This window comes from Leuresthes tenuis, unplaced genomic scaffold (assembly GCF_036924035.1).
Source record: "Leuresthes tenuis unplaced genomic scaffold, fLeuTen1.0.hap1 SCAF_24, whole genome shotgun sequence".
Classification (NCBI taxonomy): Eukaryota; Metazoa; Chordata; class Actinopteri; order Atheriniformes; family Atherinopsidae; genus Leuresthes; species Leuresthes tenuis.
In genome coordinates, this window is record NW_027325378.1 from 1,568,037 (window position 1) to 1,593,957 (window position 25,921).

The 25,921-nt window shown below is 44.7% G+C and overlaps 2 protein-coding genes across 2 annotated transcripts; both read right to left on the reverse strand.

Moving 5' to 3' along the window:
* Window positions 1-361: 361 nt before the first annotated feature.
* LOC140284963 (uncharacterized) lies at window positions 362-8,638 on the reverse strand. The gene is made up of 5 exons (XM_072379025.1): window positions 8,504-8,638; window positions 7,238-7,424; window positions 3,904-4,677; window positions 3,710-3,793; window positions 362-733 (listed from the first exon to the last, which is right to left on the reverse strand). Exons 3-5 carry the CDS (start codon window positions 4,369-4,371, stop codon window positions 611-613), a joined length of 675 nt encoding a protein of 224 aa, XP_072235126.1. The 5' UTR covers window positions 4,372-4,677; window positions 7,238-7,424; window positions 8,504-8,638; the 3' UTR covers window positions 362-610.
* On the reverse strand, window positions 8,600-22,886 carry LOC140284962 (uncharacterized protein C18orf63-like). The gene is made up of 9 exons (XM_072379024.1): window positions 22,674-22,886; window positions 22,512-22,590; window positions 18,985-19,041; window positions 18,769-18,880; window positions 11,348-11,389; window positions 11,182-11,258; window positions 11,002-11,114; window positions 8,903-8,999; window positions 8,600-8,663 (listed from the first exon to the last, which is right to left on the reverse strand). Exons 1-9 carry the CDS (start codon window positions 22,832-22,834, stop codon window positions 8,658-8,660), a joined length of 744 nt encoding a protein of 247 aa, XP_072235125.1. The 5' UTR covers window positions 22,835-22,886; the 3' UTR covers window positions 8,600-8,657.
* Window positions 22,887-25,921: the final 3,035 nt, after the last annotated feature.

The window sequence follows — 25,921 nt, forward strand, 5'->3', positions numbered from 1 at the left end:
GTCGCCCCCTACAGGATTTCTGCGTTACTACCACGATGCGAGGTGTTCTCGCAGCGCTCTCCTCCCTTCTCCTTGTCAGGTAAACCGAGGAGAAGGCGTCATGAGTCGCCACCAAATAGTGAAAAATGGGATTTGTATTTGTTTTCTGCAGAATCAAACAGCTAAATTCAGTATTTCCTGTTGCATGCGGCTCCATGAATGTGTTAAAACACACTGAGACACAAGCTGGGGCGGCTTTAAAGAGCGAGTTCACACACTTTTTTATTGTTTTCATGAATAAACTTGAATAACGAATAAATATAACTGAGCAAGAAGCAACATGACGATAAATATTGAATAAATAAAACGTCAAACTTTCAAACTCAAAACAGTTTCTCAATAGTTTCAGCCTGATGTGGTTGATGCCAACATCTGTATTCATGGCCCGTAGCTGGCGTTTGAAATCAGATGAAACAGGAAACGTGTGAACTAAGCATCCCACAGATTAACGGAGGCTTCAGACTGATGAGACGGACAGATTTCACATCAAATCTCTCAATCAGGAGCTCAGCAGGGCGTTAATAATCTGAAGAAAGTCTGTGAAGAAGAAGATGTGCTGAATGTGTGTGTTTCAGGCCTCAGCCAGAGAGCTCATGACCTTCATCATCAGCTCCTCCTTCCTGTGTTTGACACCAACGACGACGCCTCTCTGCTTCAGCCACAGCAGCAGAGCCGCAGAGCTCAGTTTGGACAGCTGCAGAAAGAGAAGAAGAAGAAGAAGTTCACCCCAAGGTGAAAAAGCCCAGAGCTACATCTCAGACTCTACAGGCCTCAGTTAGCATGTTAAAGGTTAAAGGTCACCCCAAGGTGAAAAAGCCCAGAGCTACATCTCAGACTCTACAGGCCTCAGTTAGCATGCTAAAGGTTAAAGGTCACCCCAAGGTGAAAAAGCCCAGAGCTACATCTCAGACTCTACAGGCCTCAGTTAGCATGCTAAAGGTTAAAGGTTCACCCCAAGGTGAAAAAGCCCAGAGCTACATCTCAGACTCTACAGGCCTCAGTTAGCATGTTAAAGGTTAAAGGTCATACATCTCAGACTCTACAGGCCTCAGTTAGCATGTTAAAGGTTAAAGGTCACCCCAAGGTGAAAAAGCCCAGAGCTACATCTCAGACTCTACAGGCCTCAGTTAGCATGCTAAAGGTTAAAGGTCACCCCAAGGTGAAAAAGCCCAAAGCTACATCTCAGACTCTACAGTCCTCAGTTAGCATGTTAAAGGTTAAAGGTCATACATCTCAGACTCTACAGGCCTCAGTTAGCATGTTAAAGGTTAAAGGTCACCCCAAGGTGAAAAAGCCCAGAGCTACATCTCCGACTCTACAGGCCTCAGTTAGCATGCTAAAGGTTAAAGGTCACCCCAAGGTGAAAAAGCCCAGAGCTACATCTCAGACTCTACAGGCCTCAGTTAGCATGTTAAAGGTTAAAGGTCACCCCAAGGTGAAAAAGCCCAGAGCTACATCTCAGACTCTACAGGCCTCAGTTAGCATGCTAAAGGTTAAAGGTTCACCCCAAGGTGAAAAAGCCCAGAGCTACATCTCAGACTCTACAGGCCTCAGTTAGCATGTTAAAGGTTAAAGGTCATACATCTCAGACTCTACAGGCCTCAGTTAGCATGTTAAAGGTTAAAGGTCACCCCAAGGTGAAAAAGCCCAGAGCTACATCTCAGACTCTACAGGCCTCAGTTAGCATGCTAAAGGTTAAAGGTTCACCCCAAGGTGAAAAAGCCCAGAGCTACATCTCAGACTCTACAGGCCTCAGTTAGCATGTTAAAGGTTAAAGGTCATACATCTCAGACTCTACAGGCCTCAGTTAGCATGTTAAAGGTTAAAGGTCACCCCAAGGTGAAAAAGCCCAGAGCTACATCTCAGACTCTACAGGCCTCAGTTAGCATGCTAAAGGTTAAAGGTCACCCCAAGGTGAAAAAGCCCAGAGCTACATCTCAGACTCTACAGGCCTCAGTTAGCATGCTAAAGGTTAAAGGTCACCCCAAGGTGAAAAAGCCCAGAGCTACATCTCAGACTCTACAGGCCTCAGTTAGCATGCTAAAGGTTAAAGGTCACCCCAAGGTGAAGAAGCCCAGAGCTACATCTCAGACTCTACAGGCCTCAGTTAGCATGCTAAAGGTTAAAGGTCACCCCAAGGTGAAGAAGCCCAGAGCTACATCTCAGACTCTACAGGCCTCAGTTAGCATGCTAAAGGTTAAAGGTCATGACAGCACAGTTAGAAAAAGACTGAACAAGGATGGCTTGTTTGGAAGGGCTGCAGGAGAAAGCCTCTTCTCTCTAAAAAGAACATGGCAGCACAGCTTAGGTTTGCAAAGCTGCATCTGAACAAAGCTCAAGACTTCTGGAACAATGTCCTTTGGACAGACCAGAGCAAAGTGGAGATGTTTGGTCCTAATGCACAGCAGCACGTTTGGAGGAAACCAAACACAGCAGATCAGCACAAACACCTCATACCAGCTGTCAAGCACGGTGGTGGAGGGCTGATGATCTGGGCTGGTTCTGCAGCCACAGGACCTGGGCACCTTGCAGTCATTGAGTCCACCATGAACTCCTCTGGATACCAAAGTATTCTAGAGTCAGATGTGAGGCCATCTGTCCCACAGCTAAAGCTGGGCTGAAACTGGCTCATCAACAGGACAAAGATCCCAAACACAGCAGCAGATCTACAGCAGAATGTGGGAAAAAGAACAGAATCAAGGTGTTGCAATGGTCCAGTCAGAGTCCAGACCTCAGCCTGACTGAAATGCTGTGGTGGGACCTTAAGATCTTTATGTCCGTCACAAAGCACAGACGGCAGAGGAACCGGGGCAGCTGGGAGGCTGATGAGACATCACACCGTCTGATTTAATGTGAAACTGAGCAGATAAAAGAGTTCCTCCTGCTGGAGCCGCTGACCTGTGATGTAACAGCTAGAATAAAACAGAACTCGCAGGTCCAGGCTGTAAAACTGATGGATGTTGTTATTAATCTGCTGGGCTCCCTGTGGGCCGCCACCTTCTCCTGAACATCCATCACTTTAACAGTCCTCACCCGCCTCTGAAAGGATGTTTGTGAGGAAAGTGGGGCTGACACAACTCCCCGTGCTATTCATCACACCAGCACCCTTTAATGCGGCGCCGTAATGCCTGCAGTCCTCCTGGAGGATGTCTGTGAGGAAGCTGGAGCTGCACACATTTCAGAGAAAGGAAACCCGCCCGAGGGCCGCACCGTGAAGCAGGCTCAACGCAGCCAGGATTTAAGCAAAGCTCCACCTCCAACAGAAGAAGAATCTGCTCCTCAGGCTCTGAAGGCTCGTCTAACGGGGTCAGAGGCTCAGAAACAGAGAGAGCTGCTGACGAGGAGCTGCAGAAAAAGGTGCAAATCGGCTCCATCTCAGAGCAAATCACAGGGAAACTCGATTAAAGACATCACCAGCGAGCTGAGATCAAATCCTGGATTAAATGTGTCCTTCTCATTACATTTACCGCCATTTGAGCAGCAGCGTCCGCCGTTCTTTGGGATCGGTGAAAAGATCCGACACCGATGCGTTCAGCATCAGTTACCATGGTGATGCAACAGGTTAAACCCAAACAACAGGCCAGGTGCTCTGTTTTGAACCTCAGGGCCACCGTAGGAGGTCAGGAGCAGGAAGAGGAGGGAAAAACAGGAGGAAGGAGCTTCTCCTCACCTGGTTGCTTCTGGCCATCTCCTCCACGTCCACATCTTGCTCAGCGGCTGTGGATTTCTTGGACTTTAGCTTGAAAACAACTCTCTGAAACAGCAGAGAAACACAGAAACGTGAGACAACCTGAGGTTTGGATTAAAACATCCCAGCAGGACGCTAACAGGAAGTCAGACAGGTGGTGACGAACCCGTCCTGACCTTGGTGCTGCTGGTGGGTGGATCTCTGTGGGAGGCCTCGGCAGCTGGGGGCTGCTTCGGTGCCTTCTCCTCTGCTTCGCTGCAGGAGTTTGGGACAGTTTTGCCTTCAGATTTGAGGCAGGACTTGGATTTAGGTGTGATCTCCGGCTTTGGAGCCAGAGGTTTAAGCTTTGATGCAGGACTGAGGCTGGAAATGTGCGTGATTTTAGGGAGAGATGGCTGAGGAGCGGCTCTGCTGAGGACTTTGGGATGGCGGCTGAAGCGTGGGACGATCGGTGGCAGGCGAGGGAGGGATGCAGCTGAGACGGGAGTCTTTCTCACAAAGGCAGGTAACGTCACCCTCCCTCGCTCCTGGCCTCCTCCAACCAGCTGCTGCCGCTGCTTCTGGAGCTTCAGCAGAGCAACGTTGATGTGGCGCGATGGATTTTGGTTCCTGAAGATGGGAAGCAGTTTGGGAGCAGCGTTCATCTGGATTTGAGCCGGGGGAGGGACCGGTGGGAGGGCTGAGGAGAAGGAGGAGGGAAGGAATGAAGCCGGCTGGAAATCTGGGAGAGATGAGGAGGAGAGGGAGAAGGAGGGACCAGAAAAGGAGAAGGAGGAGGATGAGGAAGGCCGGCCTCCACGTCTGTTCTCCAGAAGCTCCGGAGCGCCGCCCTGCTGGCAGAGAGGGGTCCAGGCCGGCAGCTGCAGCCCAGAGAAGGGCCTCGCAGTGTGGGGAGGAGGAGCCGGCCTGATGGAGACGGAGGTCAGGTTGATCTGCTCAGAGCTCAGCACCTGAGGAAGAAGAAGAGATCTGAACATGGAGGATCAGTGCGATTAAACATGTGGCAGGAAGTGGCCTCCGATGACCTCTGACCTCAGTGAAATCTGCTCCCAAACAGATGAATGAATGACTGCACAAAGTGCTGATAAATAACAACCTGACCACGAGAATGGTTCTGTTCACCCAAAGTGATGAGGTCGCCTTCCTTTGGCTGTAGGGAGAGATGTGAACCGTTCACATACTTTTTAATTAAACAAATTGATTCTCTGAGCGCTCAGAAGAGCCAGAACCCGCCCGGGAGGAACGAACAGGCAGATGGCAGATCAGCGAAAGGAAGAAGACGAATAAAACGCATCTTTCATCTGTTAAAATACTGAAAAAACTCAGACAAACAAGCAAAATGTTTAATTTTTAACTGGAAAAAAATCAAACAAACAAGCAAAATGTTTAATTTTTAACTGGAAAAACAAACAAACAAGCAAAATGTTTAATTTTTTACTGGAAAAAATCAAACAAACGAGTAAAATGTTTCATTTTTAACTGACAACACAAACAAACAAGCAAAATGTTTCATTTTTAACTGGAAAAACACAAACAAACGAGCAAAATGTTTCATTTTTTACTGGAAAAAAAACAAACAAGCAAAATGTTTAATTTTTAACTGGAAAAACACAAACAAACAAGCAAAATGTTTCATTTTTAACTGAAAACACAAACAAACAAGCAAAATGTTTAATTTTTAACTGGAAAAACACAAACAAACAAGCAAAATGTTTCATTTTTAACTGACAACACAAACAAACAAGCAAAATGTTTCATTTTTAACTGGAAAAAAAAACAAACAAGCAAAATGTTTAATTTTTAACTGAAAACACAAACAAACGAGCAAAATGTTTCATTTTTAGCTGGAAAAACAGCAAACAAGACAGCTCTAAATCTGGAAAAGTAGAAATTTAATGGAATTATTTGTCTTCTTTGGGCTTCCGTACCCGAGAAAGTAAACAGAGAGAAGCCAGAGGGACTCTGGTGCAGGACAGATGTTTACAGTCGGTGGGACAGATGTTTACAGTCGGTGGGACAGATGTTTACAGTGGGTGGGACAGATGTTTACAGTCGGCGGGACAGATGGTGGGACAGATGTTTACAGTCGGTGGGACAGATGTTTACAGTCGGCGGGACAGATGCTTACAGTGGGTGGGACAGATGTTTACAGTGGGTGGGACAGATGGTGGGACAGATGTTTACAGTCGGTGGGACAGATGTTTACAGTCGGTGGGACAGATGTTTACAGTCGGTGGGACAGATGGTGGGACAGATGTTTACAGTCGGTGGGACAGATGTTTACAGTCGGCGGGACAGATGTCTACAGTCGGCGGGACAGATGTTTACAGTCGGCGGGACAGATGTTTACAGTCGGTGGGACAGATGGTGGGACAGATGTTTACAGTCGGTGGGACAGATGTTTACAGTCGGTGGGACAGATGGTGGGACAGATGTTTACAGTGGGTGGGACAGATGTTTACAGTGGGTGGGACAGATGGTGGGACAGATGTTTACAGTCGGTGGGACAGATGTTTACAGTCGGTGGGACAGATGTTTACAGTGGGTGGGACAGATGTTTACAGTCGGTGGGACAGATGGTGGGACAGATGTTTACAGTCGGTGGGACAGATGTTTACAGTCGGTGGGACAGATGTTTACAGTCGGTGGGACAGATGGTGGGACAGATGTTTACAGTCGGCGGGACAGATGGTGGGACAGATGTTTACAGTCGGTGGGACAGATGTTTACAGTCGGTGGGACAGATGTTTACAGATGGTGGGACAGATGTTTACAGTCGGTGGGACAGATGTTTACAGTCGGTGGGACAGATGTTTACAGTCGGCGGGACAGATGTTTACAGTCGGTGGGACAGACGTTTACAGTCGGTGGGACAGATGTTTACAGATGGTGGGACAGATGTTTACAGTCGGTGGGACAGATGTTTACAGTCGGTGGGACAGATGTTTACAGTCGGTGGGACAGACGTTTACAGTCGGTGGGACAGATGTTTACAGTCGGTGGGACAGATGTTTACAGTCGGTGGGACAGACGTTTACAGTCGGTGGGACAGATGTTTACAGTCGGTGGGACAGATGGTGGGACAGATGTTTACAGTCGGTGGGACAGATGTTTACAGTCGGTGGGACAGACGTTTGCAGTCGGCGGGACAGACGTTTACAGTCGGTGGGACAGATGGTGGGACAGATGTTTACAGTCGGTGGGACAGATGTTTACAGTCGGTGGGACAGATGGTGGGACAGATGTTTACAGTCGGTGGGACAGATGTTTACAGTCGGTGGGACAGATGTTTACAGTCGGTGGGACAGATGTTTACAGTCGGTGGGACAGATGTTTACAGTCGGCGGGACAGATGTTTACAGTCGGTGGGACAGAAGTTTACAGTCGGCGGGACAGATGGTGGGACAGATGTTTACAGTCGGTGGGACAGATGTTTACAGTCGGTTGGACAGATGTTTACAGTCGGTGGGACAGATGTTTACAGTCGGTGGGACAGATGTGCAGACGTACCTGTACGGACGCAGCCGTGGTCAGGCCGACGCTGTGGTAACGGGGTTTGCTGGTCAGCTGTGCAGGGAAGCCACACACACTCTGCAGGCTGCCCCTGACGTCGGACAGGAAGGAGCCCGGCGCCCCCTGGAGGTCGAGCCGGGAGCATCGCTGCACCGGCTGCAGGCGGACGCAGCTCAGAGGGTAGCTGCTCAGGATGGAGGTTAAAGAAGCTTCCAACGGGTTTACCTGTGCTTTAAAGCTGCTGTGGGGTACTTTAGAAAGATTTATGAGCAGAAATGTTGTGCCGTGCATGGAGAGCACCTCTGAGGAAGCAGAAGTTTTGCTTTTTTCTCTCTGAAGAGAGCTGTGCAGAAACCAAAGCTGCAAACCTCAATGAGCTGAAGCAGCGCTGGAGAGAAGAGGGCCGAGATTCCTCCAGAACCAGGAGAGAGACTGATAACGTCCCACAGGAAACCATCACTGCAGCTCACTGCTGCTGAAGCTGCTGGATCAGGGGTTCACTTAGTTTTACACTCACTGCTGCTGAAGCTGCTGGATCAGGGGTTCACTTAGTTTTACACTCACTGCTGCTGAAGCTGCTGGATCAGGGGTTCACTTAGTTTTACACTCACTGCTGCTGAAGCTGCTGAATCAGGGGTTCACTTAATTTTACACTCACTGCTGCTGAAGCTGCTGGATCAGGGGTTCACTTAATTTTACACTCACTGCTGCTGAAGCTGCTGGATCAGGGGTTCACTTAGTTTTACACACTGCTGCTGAAGCTGCTGGATCAGGGGTTCACTTAGTTTTACACTCACTGCTGCTGAAGCTGCTGGATCAGGGGTTCACTTAGTTTCTCACTCACTGCTGCTGAAGCTGCTGGATCAGGGGTTCACTTAGTTTTACACACTGCTGCTGAAGCTGCTGGATCAGGGGTTCACTTAGTTTTACACACTGCTGCTGAAGCTGCTGGATCAGGGGTTCACTTAGTTTTACACTCACTGCTGCTGAAGCTGCTGGATCAGGGGTTCACTTAGTTTTACACTCACTGCTGCTGAAGCTGCTGAATCAGGGGTTCACTTAATTTTACACTCACTGCTGTTGAAGCTGCTGGATCAGGGGTTCACTTAGTTTAACACTCACTGCTGCTGAAGCTGCTGGATCAGGGGTTCACTTAGTTTTGTCTCAGTAAACATGTTTCTTTTTTAAATCAAACAATAAAACATTCAGTGAAACAAACGATTTCAAACACTCTTTTATTTCTGTTGAGATGTTTCAGGATACGTGAAGAGCTTCTCTCCCACCGGCCTGAAGAAGACGCCGCAGTACACCACCTCCTCCTCCTGCAGCTCCGGGAGGCTGTAGCCATACTGGGAACACACACCACCAGCTCCATCAGCTCCATCAGCTCCATCAGCACCACCACAGAGTCACAGTTTTACCACTGATTAAGCAGAAGAAAACGGACCTCAGACGAGGCTTTTTTTGGGTTTGCAGCTCAGAGCAAACAGATACTAAGTCAGCTACTTTCTGTCCACAGATTCAGTTTGAATCGGGGGCCTTTCGCTTCCGTTGCCATGACAACCGCCTCTGGCGCACAGCAGCCAGAGAGCAGCTTTATCAGAGAGAGGAGAAACGGTGCAAAGCACTGAGTCTGAGTGAGTCTGCTTTGGGTTACAGTACCAGGCGGCTCCAGTGGTTCTGCAGGTCTCTGTAGGTCCTGAACGGTCCGTTTCTGGGCAGCTGACGGCTGATGGTGATGATCTGACCTTTCTTCATGCTGCAGGAACACAAACACAGAAACTGAACAGAGCTGCAGCAGCGCCACCTGCTGCTCACAGTCAGGAAGCTCATCCTCAGCTTTCCTTTGACTTTCAGCTCCAGATGTTTCAGCTAAAGGATAAAAGACGGCCGGAGTTCACTGAATCAAAGGTAAACTCTGACTGATCAGAGTCACAGTGAAGGCAGGGACAGAAGCACCTGATTTAGTGGCAAATGTGCAGATTTACTAAATACTTCCTGTTTTATCCCATCAGCTTCATTTCATCTGTTAACAAACATCATTTCTACATTTCAGACCTGCAACACGTTCCTTTTCCCACTTTGTTTCCTTCTGCCAACACTTAAAGCCGTTCTGACTCTGAGGAAACCAGGTGATGCAGAGTTCCAGCTGTTATTTTGTCCCATTCCTCCTTAAACAGGTCTTAAGGTGTGCAGCAGTGCGGGGGGGTGGTTGTATGTGTTGATTTTCAGGCTTTACTCATTCTGTCAACCCCATAAACAGACTAAACTGATCAGTTTTACATGTTATAACATTCCTAAAAGGCTTAAAATAACTTTTACAGCCACAAATTGGAAAAACTTGGGATAGTTTTCTGCAAAAAACAGTTATTTTGATGTTTTCTCTTACTTTTACTTCCTGTCAGACAGTCTGAACTCAACAGATTTCCTGTTCAGCTTCATTTAATCTGTGAACAAACATCATTTCTACACCTCAGACCTGCAGCATCCCATAAAGTCAGTGAACCTTTTCCCACTTTGTTTCCTTCTGCCAACACTTAAAGCCGTTCTGACTCTGAGGAAACCAGGTGATGCAGAGTTCCAGCTGTTATTTTGTCCCATTCCTCCTTAAACAGGTCTTAAGGTGTGCAGCAGTGCGGGGGGGTGGTTGTTTCTCTGCTGGGGACAGGTCAGGACTGCAGGCAGCCAGTCCAGCACCCGTACCTCTTCTTCCTCAGCCAGGCCTTTGGACTGTGGCAGAATGTGGTTTTCCATGGTCTGCTTGAACAATGCTGGGACGTCCCAGGAAAAGATGTGGCCTTGAAGGCAGCATATGTTGCTGTAAAATCTCAGTGAGCTTTTCTGCATTAATGCTGCCGTCACAGAAGTGGAAATGAGCTTTGCCCCCTGATCCAACCCCATACCATCACAGAGCCTGGCTGCAGGGACTGGCTGCTGACAGCAGGCTGGATGCTGCTTTTGCTCTTTGCTCCATTTCTTCCAACAAAGATGTGGAATACTGATGGGTCTGACCACAGCACACGTTTCCACCGTGTGACGGTCCATCCCAGACGCCTCCGAGCCCAGAGAAGTGGACGAGGTTAACATCAGGCTTCTTCTCTGCACAGTAAAGCTTGCGAATGGAACTCTGTATTGTGGTGCTGGACAAAGGTTTCCACAGTAATCCCTTGTCCAGGTGCTTCTATCAGCTGCTGATGAATGACGGTTCTTGATGCAGCGCCTGAGGGGTCAGAGGTCACGGGGTCCAGCTTAGGCTCGCTCCCTCGTCCTTTACACTGAAACTCCTCCAGATTCCCTGAATGCTTTAATGATATTCTGCTCTGTAGAGGCAGAAATATGCAGATCCCTTCCAGTCTTTCTCTGAGGAACTTTGTTTTAAACACAAACTGGAGCTCCTCTGAACATCTTTGCTGCTCATGGAGGCTGCTTCAGGACCAGATCATGTGTTTAAAATACCTGGTAAATATATTTTACTAAACCGAAGGTGTTGCAGCCTGAAATGCCACAACATGAATGTATATTAACTATTTAAATTGAGCTAACGAGCTAAAACATGACAGATTTGGGTCTTTGTTCATAATCCGTTTATAAACTGTTTGACTTTTTCAGGGGAATTTGTTTTCTTTTAATCTCTCCATCCATTTGCTGTGAAATGACATCAGAACCTTTAACTGTCAGTGCTTGGGAATAAACACTGAAAGCATGAACCTCTCTGGACTCGGTGCAGTTCGTGTCGTGTCCAGCAGGTGGAGCCGTCCTACCTGGGCAGGACGTGGCACCAGACGGTGCCTCTGGTGTTGGACGGGTCCAGGACGCACTCGGGATCACTGCAGAACCTCCTCAGCACCAACGGGGGCAGCCCAAAGTCCTCCAGCTGGCACAAACACACACTCACACAGTTGTTGTGGCTCAGGAATGTGTCGGAGATGCTGCTTTCTTACTGTGGTCGGAGGCAGTCGCACAGCGCTGGCTTCGATGCTGAAGCACAGCTGGCCCTCAGTGGTGCTCAGCTCCATGCCTAAAACACCCAGACACACGTCCCATTTAATGGGTTTTTAAATGCTTCATTGGGTCTGTGATGCGCTGGTGATAAATACTGAAACTTACTGACAGCGCTGAGCCTTCCTCTCTCTGTCAGGAAGTCTTTTCCTGAAGACAAACAGTGAAAACAGAAGCTAGAGCAGGGGTCGGGAACCTTTTTCACTAAGAGAGCCATGAAAGCAAAAAATTTGGAAATTTATTTAAATGAGAGCCATATAATATATTTTAAAAGAGAATTCAACTAAATGTCAGTATAATAAGCCTCTGAATTTATTAGCATATTATATTAGCATATTATATTAGCATATATTAGCATATTGTTTATTAGCATACTCGCCATCTGTGAATGGTTTTCCGTTCCTCACTATTGCTAAAGATCCAGCAAAGCTAGCGGAATTATAGCCACCTTGCCGGGTTGCTGCTGGCTAGCTTGTACCCTGCTCAGTAGCTCTAGCTTGTACCCTGCTCGGTAGCTCTAGCTTGTACCCTGCTCGGTAGCTCTAGCTTGTACCCTGCTCGGTAGCTCTAGCTTGTACCCTGTTCAGTAGCTCTAGCTTGTACCCTGCTCAGTAGCTCTAGCTTGTACCCTGCTCAGTAGCTCTGGCTTGTACCCTGCTCAGTAGCTCTAGCTTGTACCCTGCTCAGTAGCTCTAGCTTGTACCCTGTTCAGTAGCTCTAGCTTGTACCCTGCTCAGTAGCTCTAGCTTGTACCCTGCTCAGTAGCTCTGGCTTGTACCCTGCTCAGTAGCTCTAGCTTGTACCCTGCTCAGTAGCTCTAGCTTGTACCCTGCTCAGTAGCTCTAGCTTGTACCCTGCTCAGTAGCTCTAGCTTGTACCCTGCTCAGTAGCTCTGGCTTGTACCCTGCTCAGTAGCTCTAGCTTGTACCCTGCTCAGTAGCTCTAGCTTGTACCCTGCTCAGTAGCTCTAGCTTGTACCCTGCTCAGTAGCTCTAGCTTGTACCCTGCTCAGTAGCTCTAGCTTGTACCCTGCTCACTAGCTCTAGCTTGTACCCTGCTCAGTAGCTCTAGCTTGTACCCTGCTCAGTAGCTCTCGGCACGCTTTCTTTCTGCTGTCTCCTGCCGGGTATTTTGATGCTAAGGTAGCATGGCGCGTGTCGAAGTGCCGCTTTACATTCGACCGTTTCATCGATGTAATTTTGTCTTTGCAAATTAGACACACCGCAGAATTTGCTCTCTCCACAAAGGCGAATTCTTCAGTCCATTCGGCCTGAAATGTACGATACTTGTCATCTTTTTTTCTTTTCGCCATCTTCTTCGTCGAAGTGTTAGCTTTGAGCTAATGACCGAGCAGACTGATTCAAAAGGGGGCGTTTACCTGTTTTACGCTGCCAACGTAGTCCAGTATCATCCAATTAAAATAATGCTCCTGCAGCCCTGAACAGGACATGAAAAATCGATGGATGGATTAAAACAAGTGAGAATATTTAGTTTTATCTGCCAGATGCAGTCATCAAAAGAGCCACACCTGGCTCACGAGCCATAGGTTCCCAACCCCTGGGCTAGAGGCTGAAGAGACTCCAACATGGTCTGTTTATGCGCCCTACTTCCTGTTCAGCTGCAGAGCTGCGTCTCCCTCCATCAAGGCTAAAAATCTCTTTCACAAGCTGCTTTGAGTGAGATCGGTTTATTTAGCTCAAACAGCTGCAGTTTAAAGGCACCTGGAACACATAGAAGGAGTAAATCCTGACAGCACAAGTGCAGATAAGGAAAGCCTTGGTCAAACGCACAAATCAAAGACTGAGTCTACATGTAGACAAGGCCAGCCGCCGCCTGAGCTCGCCAGCAGCCATGAGGAGGAGATTTAGGATGAAGGAAAAGCTCTGAGCAACATCTCAAGGATGCAGCCGGGTAGATAACGTCACCATGATCCAGAGAGAGCCTTCAGCACAGCTTCATCCTGACAGAAAACCCCCATTTCACTTCAACGTTTTGTTGCCGGAGATCAGTTTGAAAGGACCAAGCATCACTTTAAATCATTTATCGTTTGGATAACAGTATTTTTGATCAAGATTGAGAATATGTTGGATAAATAAAGGCGGCTCCAGGACCCAAAGGCCTGTGGAACTGCGCTGGTGGCATCCGAGAAGCCTGAGGTGAAACCTTCAACTTGCACTCACTCAGATGAAAGAATGAGAAGTTTTCAAAGCAGCAGACAGTGAAGTCGAAGACTCTGAACCGTGGCTGGATCCACAGTCAATCAGTCGGTAAAAACAGCTGCTCAGGGCCAAAGTAAAGCTCTGAGGAGGCGCAACATAAGCCCCCAAATCCAGACTTTACTAAAGTGATTAAGGCCCAAAACAAGGGCTTTCTCTGAACTATCAAGTTCAAAGTCTGCTTCTGAATCTGGCCCAAATAAAGACGAACCAGTCCCACATCAAGCTCCAAGTCAAAGATCCTGGAAAATACCCAAGTTTTATGTAAGTTCTCACCTTAAGTCCTCAATCCAGACATCAAGATCCGTCTTTAGACAAACTATTCAAATGTGAGGCCTTAGTCAAGACAAATGACGAGGACCCGAGCATGAGAGCAAAAGGTGAAAACCCAAAGGCTCTTTATTCGCTCAGATTCAGCTCTTCATTCGCTCAGATTCAGCTCTTTATTCAGCTCTTCATTCGCTCAGATTCAGCTCTTTATTCAGCTCTTCATTCGCTCAGATTCAGCTCTTTATTCAGCTCTTCATTCGCTCAGATTCAGCTCTTTATTCAGCTCTTCATTCGCTCAGATTCAGCTCTTTATTCACTCAGAATCAGCTCTATATTCACTCAGATTCAGCCCTTTATTCACTCAGAATCAGCTCTATATTCACTCAGATTCAGCTCTATATTCGCTCAGAATCAGCTCTATATTCACTCAGATTCAGCCCTTTATTCACTCAGAATCAGCTCTATATTCACTCAGAATCAGCTCTATATTCACTCAGAATCAGCTCTATATTCACTCAGATTCAGCTCTTTATTCACTCAGAATCAGCTCTATATTCACTCAGAATCAGCTCTATATTCACTCAGAATCAGCTCTATATTCACTCAGATTCAGCTCTATATTCAGCTCTTTATTCACTCAGAATCAGCTCTATATTCACTCAGAATCAGCTCTATATTCACTCAGATTCAGCTCTTTATTCACTCAGAATCAGCTCTATATTCACTCAGAATCAGCTCTATATTCACTCAGAATCAGCTCTTTATTCACTCAGAATCAGCTCTATATTCACTCAGAATCAGCTCTATATTCACTCAGAATCAGCTCTATATTCACTCAGAATCAGCTCTATATTCACTCAGATTCAGCTCTTTATTCACTCAGAATCAGCTCTATATTCACTCAGAATCAGCTCTATATTCAGCTCTTTATTCACTCAGAATCAGCTCTATATTCACTCAGAATCAGCTCTTTATTCACTCAGAATCAGCTCTTTATTCACTCAGAATCAGCTCTTTATTCACTCAGAATCAGCTCTTTATTCACTCAGAATCAGCTCTATATTCACTCAGATTCAGCTCTTTATTCACTCAGAATCAGCTCTATATTCACTCAGAATCAGCTCTATATTCACTCAGAATCAGCTCTTTATTCACTCAGAATCAGCTCTATATTCAGCTCTTTATTCGCTCAGAATCAGCTCTTTATTCCTCAGAATCAGCTCTATATTCAGCTCTTTATTCGCTCAGATTCAGCTCTATATTCGCTCAGAATCAGCTCTATATTCAGCTCTTTATTCACTCAGAATCAGCTCTATATTCGCTCAGATTCAGCTCTTTATTCGCTCAGATTCAGCTCTTTATTCGCTCAGATTCAGCTCTTTATTCACTCAGATTCAGCTCTTTATTCACTCAGATTCAGCTCTTTATTCGCTCAGATTCAGCTCTTTATTCACTCAGAATCAGCTCTATATTCACTCAGAATCAGCTCTATATTCACTCAGAATCAGCTCTTTATTCACTCAGAATCAGCTCTATATTCACTCAGATTCAGCTCTTTATTCACTCAGAATCAGCTCTATATTCACTCAGAATCAGCTCTATATTCACTCAGAATCAGCTCTATATTCACTCAGAATCAGCTCTATATTCACTCAGATTCAGCTCTTTATTCACTCAGAATCAGCTCTATATTCACTCAGAATCAGCTCTTTATTCACTCAGAATCAGCTCTATATTCACTCAGAATCAGCTCTATATTCACTCAGAATCAGCTCTTTATTCACTCAGAATCAGCTCTATATTCACTCAGATTCAGCTCTATATTCACTCAGAATCAGCTCTATATTCACTCAGAATCAGCTCTATATTCACTCAGAATCAGCTCTATATTCACTCAGATTCAGCTCTATATTCACTCAGAATCAGCTCTATATTCACTCAGAATCAGCTCTATATTCACTCAGAATCAGCTCTTTATTCGCTCAGAATCAGCTCTTTATTCAGCTCTTTATTCCTCAGAATCAGCTCTATATTCAGCTCTTTATTCGCTCAGAATCAGCTCTTTATTCAGCTCTTTATTCACTCAGAATCAGCTCTATATTCGCTCAGAATCAGCTCTATATTCAGCTCTTTATTCACTCAGAATCAGCTCTATATTCGCTCAGATTCAGCTCTTTATTCGCTCAGATTCAGCTCTTTATTCGCTCAGATTCAGCTCTTTATTCGCTCAGAATCAGCTCTATATTCACTCAGAATCAGCTCTATATTCACTCAGAATCAGCTCTATATTCACTCAGAATCAGCTCTATATTCGCTCAGATTCAGCTCTATATTCACTCAGAATCAGCTCTTTATTAGCTCAGATTCAGCTCTTTATTCACTCAGAATCAGCTCTTTATTCACTCAGAATCAGCTCTATATTCGCTCAGATTCAGCTCTTTATTCACTCAGAATCAGCTCTATATTCACTCAGATTCAGCTCTTTATTCACTCAGAATCAGCTCTTTATTCGCTCAGATTCAGCTCTATATTCAGCTCTTTATTCACTCAGAATCAGCTCTATATTCGCTCAGATTCAGCTCTTTATTCGCTCAGATTCAGCTCTTTATTCGCTCAGATTCAGCTCTTTATTCACTCAGAATCAGCTCTTTATTCACTCAGAATCAGCTCTATATTCGCTCAGATTCAGCTCTATATTCACTCAGAATCAGCTCTTTATTAGCTCAGATTCAGCTCTTTATTCACTCAGAATCAGCTCTTTATTCACTCAGAATCAGCTCTTTATTCGCTCAGATTCAGCTCTTTATTCAGCTCTTTATTCGCTCAGATTCAGCTCTATATTCGCTCAGATTCAGCTCTTTATTCAGCTCTTTATTAGCTCAGATTCAGCTCTTTATTCACTCAGATTCAGCTCTATATTCGCTCAGAATCAGCTCTATATTCACTCAGATTCAGCCCTTTATTCACTCAGAATCAGCTCTATATTCACTCAGAATCAGCTCTATATTCAGCTCTTTATTCACTCAGAATCAGCTCTATATTCACTCAGAATCAGCTCTATATTCACTCAGAATCAGCTCTATATTCACTCAGATTCAGCTCTTTATTCACTCAGAATCAGCTCTATATTCACTCAGAATCAGCTCTATATTCACTCAGAATCAGCTCTTTATTCACTCAGAATCAGCTCTATATTCACTCAGAATCAGCTCTATATTCACTCAGAATCAGCTCTATATTCACTCAGAATCAGCTCTATATTCACTCAGATTCAGCTCTTTATTCACTCAGAATCAGCTCTTTATTCACTCAGAATCAGCTCTTTATTCACTCAGAATCAGCTCTATATTCACTCAGATTCAGCTCTTTATTCACTCAGAATCAGCTCTATATTCACTCAGAATCAGCTCTATATTCACTCAGAATCAGCTCTATATTCACTCAGATTCAGCTCTTTATTCACTCAGAATCAGCTCTATATTCACTCAGATTCAGCTCTTTATTCGCTCAGAATCAGCTCTTTATTCCTCAGAATCAGCTCTATATTCAGCTCTTTATTCGCTCAGATTCAGCTCTATATTCAGCTCTTTATTCACTCAGAATCAGCTCTATATTCGCTCAGATTCAGCTCTTTATTCGCTCAGATTCAGCTCTTTATTCGCTCAGATTCAGCTCTTTATTCACTCAGATTCAGCTCTTTATTCACTCAGATTCAGCTCTTTATTCACTCAGATTCAGCTCTTTATTCACTCAGATTCAGCTCTTTATTCACTCAGAATCAGCTCTATATTCAGCTCTTTATTCACTCAGAATCAGCTCTATATTCGCTCAGATTCAGCTCTTTATTCGCTCAGAATCAGCTCTATATTCACTCAGAATCAGCTCTTTATTCACTCAGAATCAGCTCTATATTCACTCAGAATCAGCTCTATATTCACTCAGAATCAGCTCTATATTCACTCAGATTCAGCTCTTTATTCACTCAGAATCAGCTCTATATTCACTCAGAATCAGCTCTTTATTCACTCAGAATCAGCTCTATATTCACTCAGATTCAGCTCTTTATTCACTCAGAATCAGCTCTATATTCACTCAGAATCAGCTCTATATTCACTCAGAATCAGCTCTATATTCACTCAGAATCAGCTCTATATTCACTCAGAATCAGCTCTATATTCACTCAGATTCAGCTCTTTATTCACTCAGAATCAGCTCTATATTCACTCAGAATCAGCTCTTTATTCACTCAGAATCAGCTCTATATTCACTCAGATTCAGCTCTTTATTCACTCAGAATCAGCTCTTTATTCACTCAGAATCAGCTCTATATTCACTCAGAATCAGCTCTATATTCACTCAGATTCAGCTCTTTATTCACTCAGAATCAGCTCTATAGTCACTCATTCACTCTTCCTTTCAAACACACATACATTGAACTTATATGGTCCTGGGTGAAGGTTTGAGTGTGTTGCAACACTCAGATGTGACTTTGATCGAAGACGCACACACACAACCTCGACCTCGACAAACATCCTGCTGGAAGCAGCGACTGAAGGTTGGACTCTGCTGATATCAATGAGCAGAATCACTCCAACAGTTTAAGACCCTTAATATCTGCAACGGCTGATTTCTAACACCTCTGGGACGTATGCCTGTGTTGTGAAGAGGACAAATATCTGTTGCTTTGAAAGGAAAACCTTCAGATCTGCTGTTTCACTGGTTTCACTCATGTTTACACCGCTCTGCTTCTTCAGTCGTGTGTTTCATCACGAGGAGCTGAAGAAAACTCTAAAGCTGGAGTTCATCCTCAGTTCATGTGGCGCCAACACAAAGAAAAGTGTTCCTCTGGTCCATAAACACCAGATCAGCCATAATTTCAGCCTAATCCGGCGTTCTCAACGTGCTGCAACCCAAACACAGCTTTACATTGTAATCTGGCATCATTTCCTGCCTCCTGTTGGCTCCACTGAACGCATCTGGCTGAGGGGTGACATCTTGACCCGACTGCACATTAAACAGGAGACAACAGCTCGAGCTACGCACCACAGATCAGGTAGAGTCCTGCTTTGTTCCACCTGGGAGACAGTCTGGTGATCAGAGAGTAGGACAGGCAGCGCTGCAGGTCACCTGGAAACACACTCTGACGACGGTCTGCCTGCACACACATTCAGAAACCCAGCTTTTAAAAGGCAGAAGCACTTCTGCAGACACACAGTTAATGTAGCTCAGGCAAAGACATACGACCTCCCTGCAGCTCACCTGCAGACAGTTCCTCTGTGCAAACGCTTGGAGGATGCCTCTCTGAAAGAACTGGATCTGTAGGGAAAGTGTCCAGAAGAGTATTTTTTACAATTATTAGGAGCATTTTTTTATCAGAAAACAAGCTGAAAAAACTTAAAAATGACTGCTGCAGCATTCAGGTGGGTGTTAACAGGATGCCAAGGAGGAAAGACATCAGCAGCTGCTGCTGCCCATCAGTCTGGGAAGGGTTATAAGGCCATTTCCAGACTATCTGGAGTCCATCGTTCTACAGAGAGAAAGATTATTCACAAGTGGAAAACATTCAGGACAGCTGTCAATCTTCCCAGGAGTGGACGTCCCAGCAAGGTCACCCCAAGGTGAAGAAGCCCAGAGCTACATCTCAGACTCTACAGGCCTCAGTTAGCATGCTAAAGGTTAAAGTTCACCCCAAGGTGAAAAATCCCAGAGCTACATCTCAGACTCTACAGGCCTCAGTTAGCATGTTAAAGGTTAAAGGTCACCCCAAGGTGAAAAAGCCCAGAGCTACATCTCAGACTCTACAGGCCTCAGTTAGCATGTTAAAGGTTAAAGGTCACCCCAAGGTGAAAAATCCCAGAGCTACATCTCAGACTCTACAGGCCTCAGTTAGCATGTTAAAGGTTAAAGTTCACCCCAAGGTGAAGAAGCCCAGAGCTACATCTCAGACTCTACAGGCCTCAGTTAGCATGTTAAAGGTTAAAGGTCACCCCAAGGTGAAAAAGCCCAGAGCTACATCTCAGACTCTACAGGCCTCAGTTAGCATGTTAAAGGTCAAAGGTCATGACAGCACAGTTAGAAAAAGACTGAACAAGGATGGCTTGTTTGGAAGGGCTGCAGGAGAAAGCCTCTTCTCTCTAAAAAGAACATGGCAGCACAGCTTAGGTTTGCAAAGCTGCATCTGAACAAAGCTCAAGACTTCTGGAACAATGTCCTTTGGACAGACCAGAGCAAAGTGGAGATGTTTGGTCCTGATGCACAGCAGCACGTTTGGAGGAAACCAAACACAGCATATCAGCACAAACACCTCATACCAGCTGTCAAGCACGGTGGTGGAGGGCTGATGATCTGGGCTGGTTCTGCAGCCACAGGACCTGGGCACCTTGCAGTCATTGAGTCCACCATGAACTCCTCTGGATACCAAAGTATTCTAGAGTCAAATGTGAGGCCATCTGTCCCACAGCTAAAGCTGGGCTGAAACTGGCTCATCAACAGGACAAAGATCCCAAACACAGCAGCAGATCTACAGCAGAATGTGGGAAAAAGAAGAGAATCAAGGTGTTGCAATGGTCCAGTCAGAGTCCAGACCTCAGCCTGACTGAAATGCTGTGGTGGGACCTTAAGAGAGCTGTGCAGAAACCAACCTGATATTCTAGAGTCAGATGTGACTCAACAGCTCAACTGATAGAGCGAATAAACCACATCCAAAGGCTCAGTTCATGCAGTTAAAAGCCTGAGTGAGACTGAATCAAAAGACTTTTTGGGACCTGCAGAACAGACTGAAAACGCTGCATCAAGTTTTCTGTCCAGATTCTTAACAAGTGTCTCCTTTAAGCCGTTTAAGTATCATTAGAGAAAAGACCCTGAAGCAAAGTGCTTTAAAAACACGTCCAAATAAAGCGTGTGAGTCCACAGAGGAATGTTTGGAATTCAGACCAACTATTATGGCTGCGTGACAGCACTTAGGAAGCGTTGGCACGCAAACATGCACGTGCACATGCACGCGAACATGCACGTGCACACGGTTCAAAAGGAAAACAAAGCCAATCTGTAATGTTTGTTAAAGGTCATGGTTTGGCTGCAGAAATCCTGTAAAATCCTGAACATTTAAAGGACTTGTGCTGATGGGGTTTCTGCTCGTTCAGCAGCTGAACCGTCAGAACTTTCTGAGGATTACTAATGACTCAACGAGTCCAACTGCAGTTATCTGGACCTCTAACTGGACCACCCTCCCGGTGCCAGGGTCCAGCAACAGGACCCAGTCACTGACTGAATATTAAAGACGTTCTGCTGCCTCTGACCTCCTCTGTGGGAGCTCCTGGTCCATGTGATCCAGCTGAGTTCTCTGCTCCTTTAACGGTGATTCTGAGGTTATAAAATCAGGATTTTACGGTGTTTTCACTGAAAGATGCAGAAAGATGGAGGTTTGGAGCCTGAACAGAGCAGCTGAGTGGATTATCTGTGTGTCCGGCTCAGGTTTGGAGAAGCTCCGTGTAATTTAGGTTGGACCAACATGTTTCTAAGCATGTTAAAGGTCCGGTTTTGGTCCCGTTCTGTAGGTTTGTCCTCAGTTTTAACCTGTTTCTGACTCAGGTTTCCTCTGAGTTTACGTGGTGGGAAAAAACCGCTGATAAACTGACCGTCAGTCTTCTGTTTTCTGTGAATAAAACTCCACGTTTTCTGTGTTTTAGGGAGAAAACTTCACCGAGACTCACAGTCTGCAAGCACAAGTCTGATCTGTCAGGAATGATTACGATCTGCCGCACAACGGAGGGAAGAGTGCGAGTCTTCGTCTTCCTGTGTGCGCACGTGTGAAGGCATGTAGCGTGTGAGCAGAGCGAGGTGGCGTGCAGCGTTTCCACGGACACGGTTTCACTAAACTGATGCAGATTAACTGTCGGTCGGTCTAATAAATGACAGAAAAGCTCAAAGGTGGACCAGTGAGCTGTGATATGATGTATAATGTTGCTTTTTTTTTTTACTTTTAATGAGTTTTTATCCTTCTCAGGTGAGTCTGAGGAGGAAAAAGTGGTTAACAGCAGATCAGAAACATCACAGACTGAGTTCAGACGCTGTCTTTCAGCTACTTTAACGGTGATTCTGAGGTTATAAAATCAGGATTTTATTAGAGCAGAGCGACAGTCTGGAAACACTTTAACAGGAAGTCTTAATGGGCTGATTTCAGTCCCAGTTTGTGACAAAAGAAACAAAAATATGTGAATGAGAGCAGTTTTATTGGGAATTCAGCTGGATTAATGAACTGTTTTTACTGAAAGATGCAGAAAGATGGAGGTTTGGAGCCTGAACAGAGCATCTGAGTGGATTATCTGTGTGTTTGGATGGAATTTACTTTGTTAAAGTTCCGGTTTTGGTCGAACTGACACAATAATCCAGTTTCTTCTGGAGTCTAAATAAGAAACGAGCGTCTGGGATGAGACGGAAACTCTCCATCGGACACAATAATTCTTCTTTTCCACATTCTTACATTTCAATAGGCCCTGTTGCCTCGGTTAAAACCCTCAGGTGTTTTAATGCGACACCAGAACTTAACGCAGCCTGTGGGTTAAAGAGGCTGATTCAGAATGTGTGTCTGAGCTCTGCAACTCATCAGTTATTTTACCCCTCATCTTACATCTGATTATTAACTTACCGACAGGTTTACGCGTCTTAGCCAACAAAGAAACACTTTCCAAACCTCTGACATTTGCTCAAGAACAAGATTCGAAGAGAGTGTGGCTGGATCGGGAGTTTTACACAGGACTGGATGCATGTCAGTGTGTTTTTCTTACAGCCATGACCGCTGTGACCTCAGAGAAGGAGTCCAGGGCAGGGCAGGCGAGAACATCAGAGTACAGCAGCACCAACTCTCTGTGAGGACACACAAACATACAGTCAAAGCAGCCGGCGTCCTTCAATCTGAGCTCAACACTGCGCCAAGAAGCATCGCTCACCTGCAGATCTTCATCTGTTTGCTCCTCAGCTCCTCCTCTTCCTCCTCCTGCAGGGTCAGGGTGACGCAGACCAGCCTCTTCAGCTCCGGAAGTCTGAGGAAAAACAGCGACTTCTGCGCTGCTCCGCTCATCCTAAACTGTTGAAACGCAGAAAATAACATCAGCAGAGAACTGTTCCAGAAAGCCAAACAGAGGACCACTTCAACACGTGTTTTTCACAAGTTTTCAAACATCAGAAGATAGTTTTTTATTAGCAGTTTCCTGTGTATGAATTCAGCTGCAGACTGACTTTGGTGGAGATGTGCAGAATCGTGCCATAAATGCTCAGTTTGCTGATGTTATAAAACTTGCACAGAGGAGCCCATATTTCAGAGCATTCAGATGACTGTTGCACATAAACGTCGGAAATCAAACGCTCATTTTTCCCTTTTCTGTGAGATATTTGGCAATAAACCTGAGAAAAACTATACTGAAGACCATTTTATCGCAGGTGAGCTTGTGCCTGTTTCAGAGCCATATTACCTGCTTCAGAGGGTTAAAAATCAGTTTCTAACATTGTTTTTACAGGTACAACTTTTATGATTTGTCCTATGTTCAATTATCACGAAAATCTGTGAAAATAAGGTAAAAAAAAAAAAAAAAGCTCTCAACAAACCAAACGAAAATTATTATAATCATCAGCACCATTTGACTTTAGTCATCGTTGTGACAAATCAATTTAACAACTTATAAACAAATAATTACAGCATTAATGTTAATAAAAAAGATTAATTCAGTCTAACTTACCCGTTTGAATAACTTTTTGTTACCAAACAATAAGCTAGCAGCAGCCAGACTGTTAGCTAAAAACTTAGCTTAAACGGTTCTTCAATTTAATGTTAGGATCTAAATATTGCACTCATTCGCATTATATCTTATTCATATTTGTGTTCTATTGAATATATATTTGTTATCAAATGTATCATCTATAATATAAAATAGAAGTAAACTTTAAAATGTCAAAAACAGTCCTTCTTATAAAAGGTGGGTGAGGGGAGAGGAGCTCCCACTCCTCCTAATTTATCCAAATGCTCCTGATAACTAATTACTAAGTATTTTAAAATTTTTGGACACTGTGTGGGGCAAAACTAACTTTAAAAAAGCAGCAGCTATGACTTATATATCACTTTATCTTTCTGCGTAATCATTAACCTGTTTTAATCTGCTAATCACAGTAAGTGCTTGTTTTATGCCGCAGAGTAACAAAGGGCCCAAATAGACCATCTTTGTCAGAGAGCTGGGCGGTTTTCCCGCCGGAGAACAACGGCAGTTAAAACCAACATTTCTGTGCTAAAGGCCCACTCCTATCAACTTTCTACAAGCTGTAGGAGTCGACAGGAAGTTGAGATTAAAACAGGAACTCCGACTGCCCTCTGAAATGCATCCACTGGGTCATAAAACACTCATTACGTGAGATGCGTGAGATAATCCACTCCTTGCGTGAGAAGGTGGTTTCCTTGAAAACAGTTGAACTTCAGTGAACTTTAGCCTCGACCTCGCCTCAACGTCCTCGCCTGCGGCTCACTGATGATTGACAAGGAGAGGGAGCCAATCAGAGAGTCTCTCAGCGATAGGTGGGAAGCTTACGGCCAATGGCAGCCCGAGGATCGTGTTAAGGCGGAATCATTGGCGATGCCAGCCTCTCTGAGTCTCCGTGAAGCAAACGTGTAAAAGTGTGACCTTACCGGAAGTTTGAATGTATTCCTTCAGAATAAAATTCAAAACGAAGCTTAGGTTACCGAATGAAACGATCCAAAAATAGAACAAAATAAAGAGTTTAAAACGTCAGCGTGACAGAAGTTGGTCTGGTGCTGATTTGATAATGTTTTTTTCTTAAGTTGTTGCTCAATATTTGGCCATGGGATTCAAATAATTAGCTGTAGCTGAATAGAAAACAGACGGAAAAATCTGCCATACACATACTTTATATGGGGTGGTTTTGGGATTAACTTTAGGCCAAAGATTTAGTTTTTTTTCATTCACTGAAGATGTTCTGTGTTAGACAGTCTATAAAGATTTTGAAGGCATTTTAAACTTCTGGAGGTACCTACGCATAAAGATGAAAGGGTATATCCACATCTGTGATTGGCACCGTTTAAACATTAAAATATAACTTTCAAAGCAGCAATGACACTTTGTCAATGTATTATCTATAAGATATTAAATCTTAATCTATGAGCTCTGTTTTATTGAAATCTGCAACAGTATCTTCAAACAAAGTCTGCAGGTGAATAAACATTCACAAAGGTTTATTAGGAGTTACTGCTGTTACTTGCTCTCTACATGGCTTAAAGTACATTTTAAAGGGAGGCTGCAGTTGATCATTTCAAAGATATCAAAGGATTTTTGCCCCAAACATTTCTCATATCTGCAGTTCTCTTATGTCTTATATCTGGTCTAGAAAGACTCATAAACCCACGCACAAACGGACCAAATATGCATTTTCTTTGGGCCACATCCGGCTCACGTTGGCAGGACCATAGCAGGGCAGTGAGTGGCAGAAGGATTTAATGTAAATGTAATTTATTTCTACAGCCCTTTACAACAATCCATTTCGGTACCAAAGTGCTTTACAGCAGATAATAAATAAAGAAAAGAATAAGTAAAAATCAATAAAATAACAGTAAACGCAATAAAATACAGCAAAATTTAATAAGATAAAATAAAAGAGTCACCATACTACTGGGTATTAAAAGCCATCTGAAATAAGTAGGTTTTTAGCCCTGATTTAAAGAGGCCCAGGTCAGAAATAAGATGCATCTCGGGGGGGGGGGGGGGGCTTATTCCAGAGCCTGGGGGCAGCAACAGAAAAGGCTCAGTCACCTCAGGGCTTGTATTTTGACCTGAACACTTCCAGAAAAAGTTGATTTGTTGACCTCAGAGCTCTGCCAGGACAGTTAAAAGCTCAGATAAATACGAGGGGTGAGGCTGTTAAGAGCTTTAAAAACAGACATTAAAAGTTTAAAATCAATTCTAATTAATGACAAACAAGGATAAAGATGTAAAAGTGCTTCTTCATAGAAACTGCGTCATGATGTGTCTTAGATGCCTTTTAATTAATGTCACGAGCTGCTTACTGCAGTCCGCTTTAGGGTTTTATTTTGAAAGCAGAAAGCGGAAGTTCGCTGTCGTCCCTTTAACTTTCCGAGTGATGAGCTCGCAGCGCTGAAACTTGTTTGGGACCGTTTCTGGGTTAAATGTCGGGTCGT

Bases quoted from the DNA above. Each gene is read 5' to 3' on its own strand.
- LOC140284963 (XM_072379025.1), bottom strand. From the start codon at position 4,371: ATGAACGCTGCTCCCAAACTGCTTCCCATCTTCAGGAACCAAAATCCA. The intron at 3,794-3,903 runs GTCAGGACGGGT...CTGCTGTTTCAG, and splicing joins CACCCACCAGCAGCACCAAG to AGAGTTGTTTTCAAGCTAAA. The intron at 734-3,709 runs GTGAGGAGAAGC...CTCTTTCTGCAG, and splicing joins AGATGGCCAGAAGCAACCAG to CTGTCCAAACTGAGCTCTGC.
- LOC140284962 (XM_072379024.1), bottom strand. From the start codon at position 22,834: ATGTTATTTTCTGCGTTTCAACAGTTTAGGATGAGCGGAGCAGCGCAG. The intron at 18,881-18,984 runs GTGAGCTGCAGG...ATGTGTGTGCAG, and splicing joins CACAGAGGAACTGTCTGCAG to GCAGACCGTCGTCAGAGTGT. The intron at 11,259-11,347 runs GTAAGTTTCAGT...TGGGTGTTTTAG, and splicing joins AGGAAGGCTCAGCGCTGTCA to GCATGGAGCTGAGCACCACT.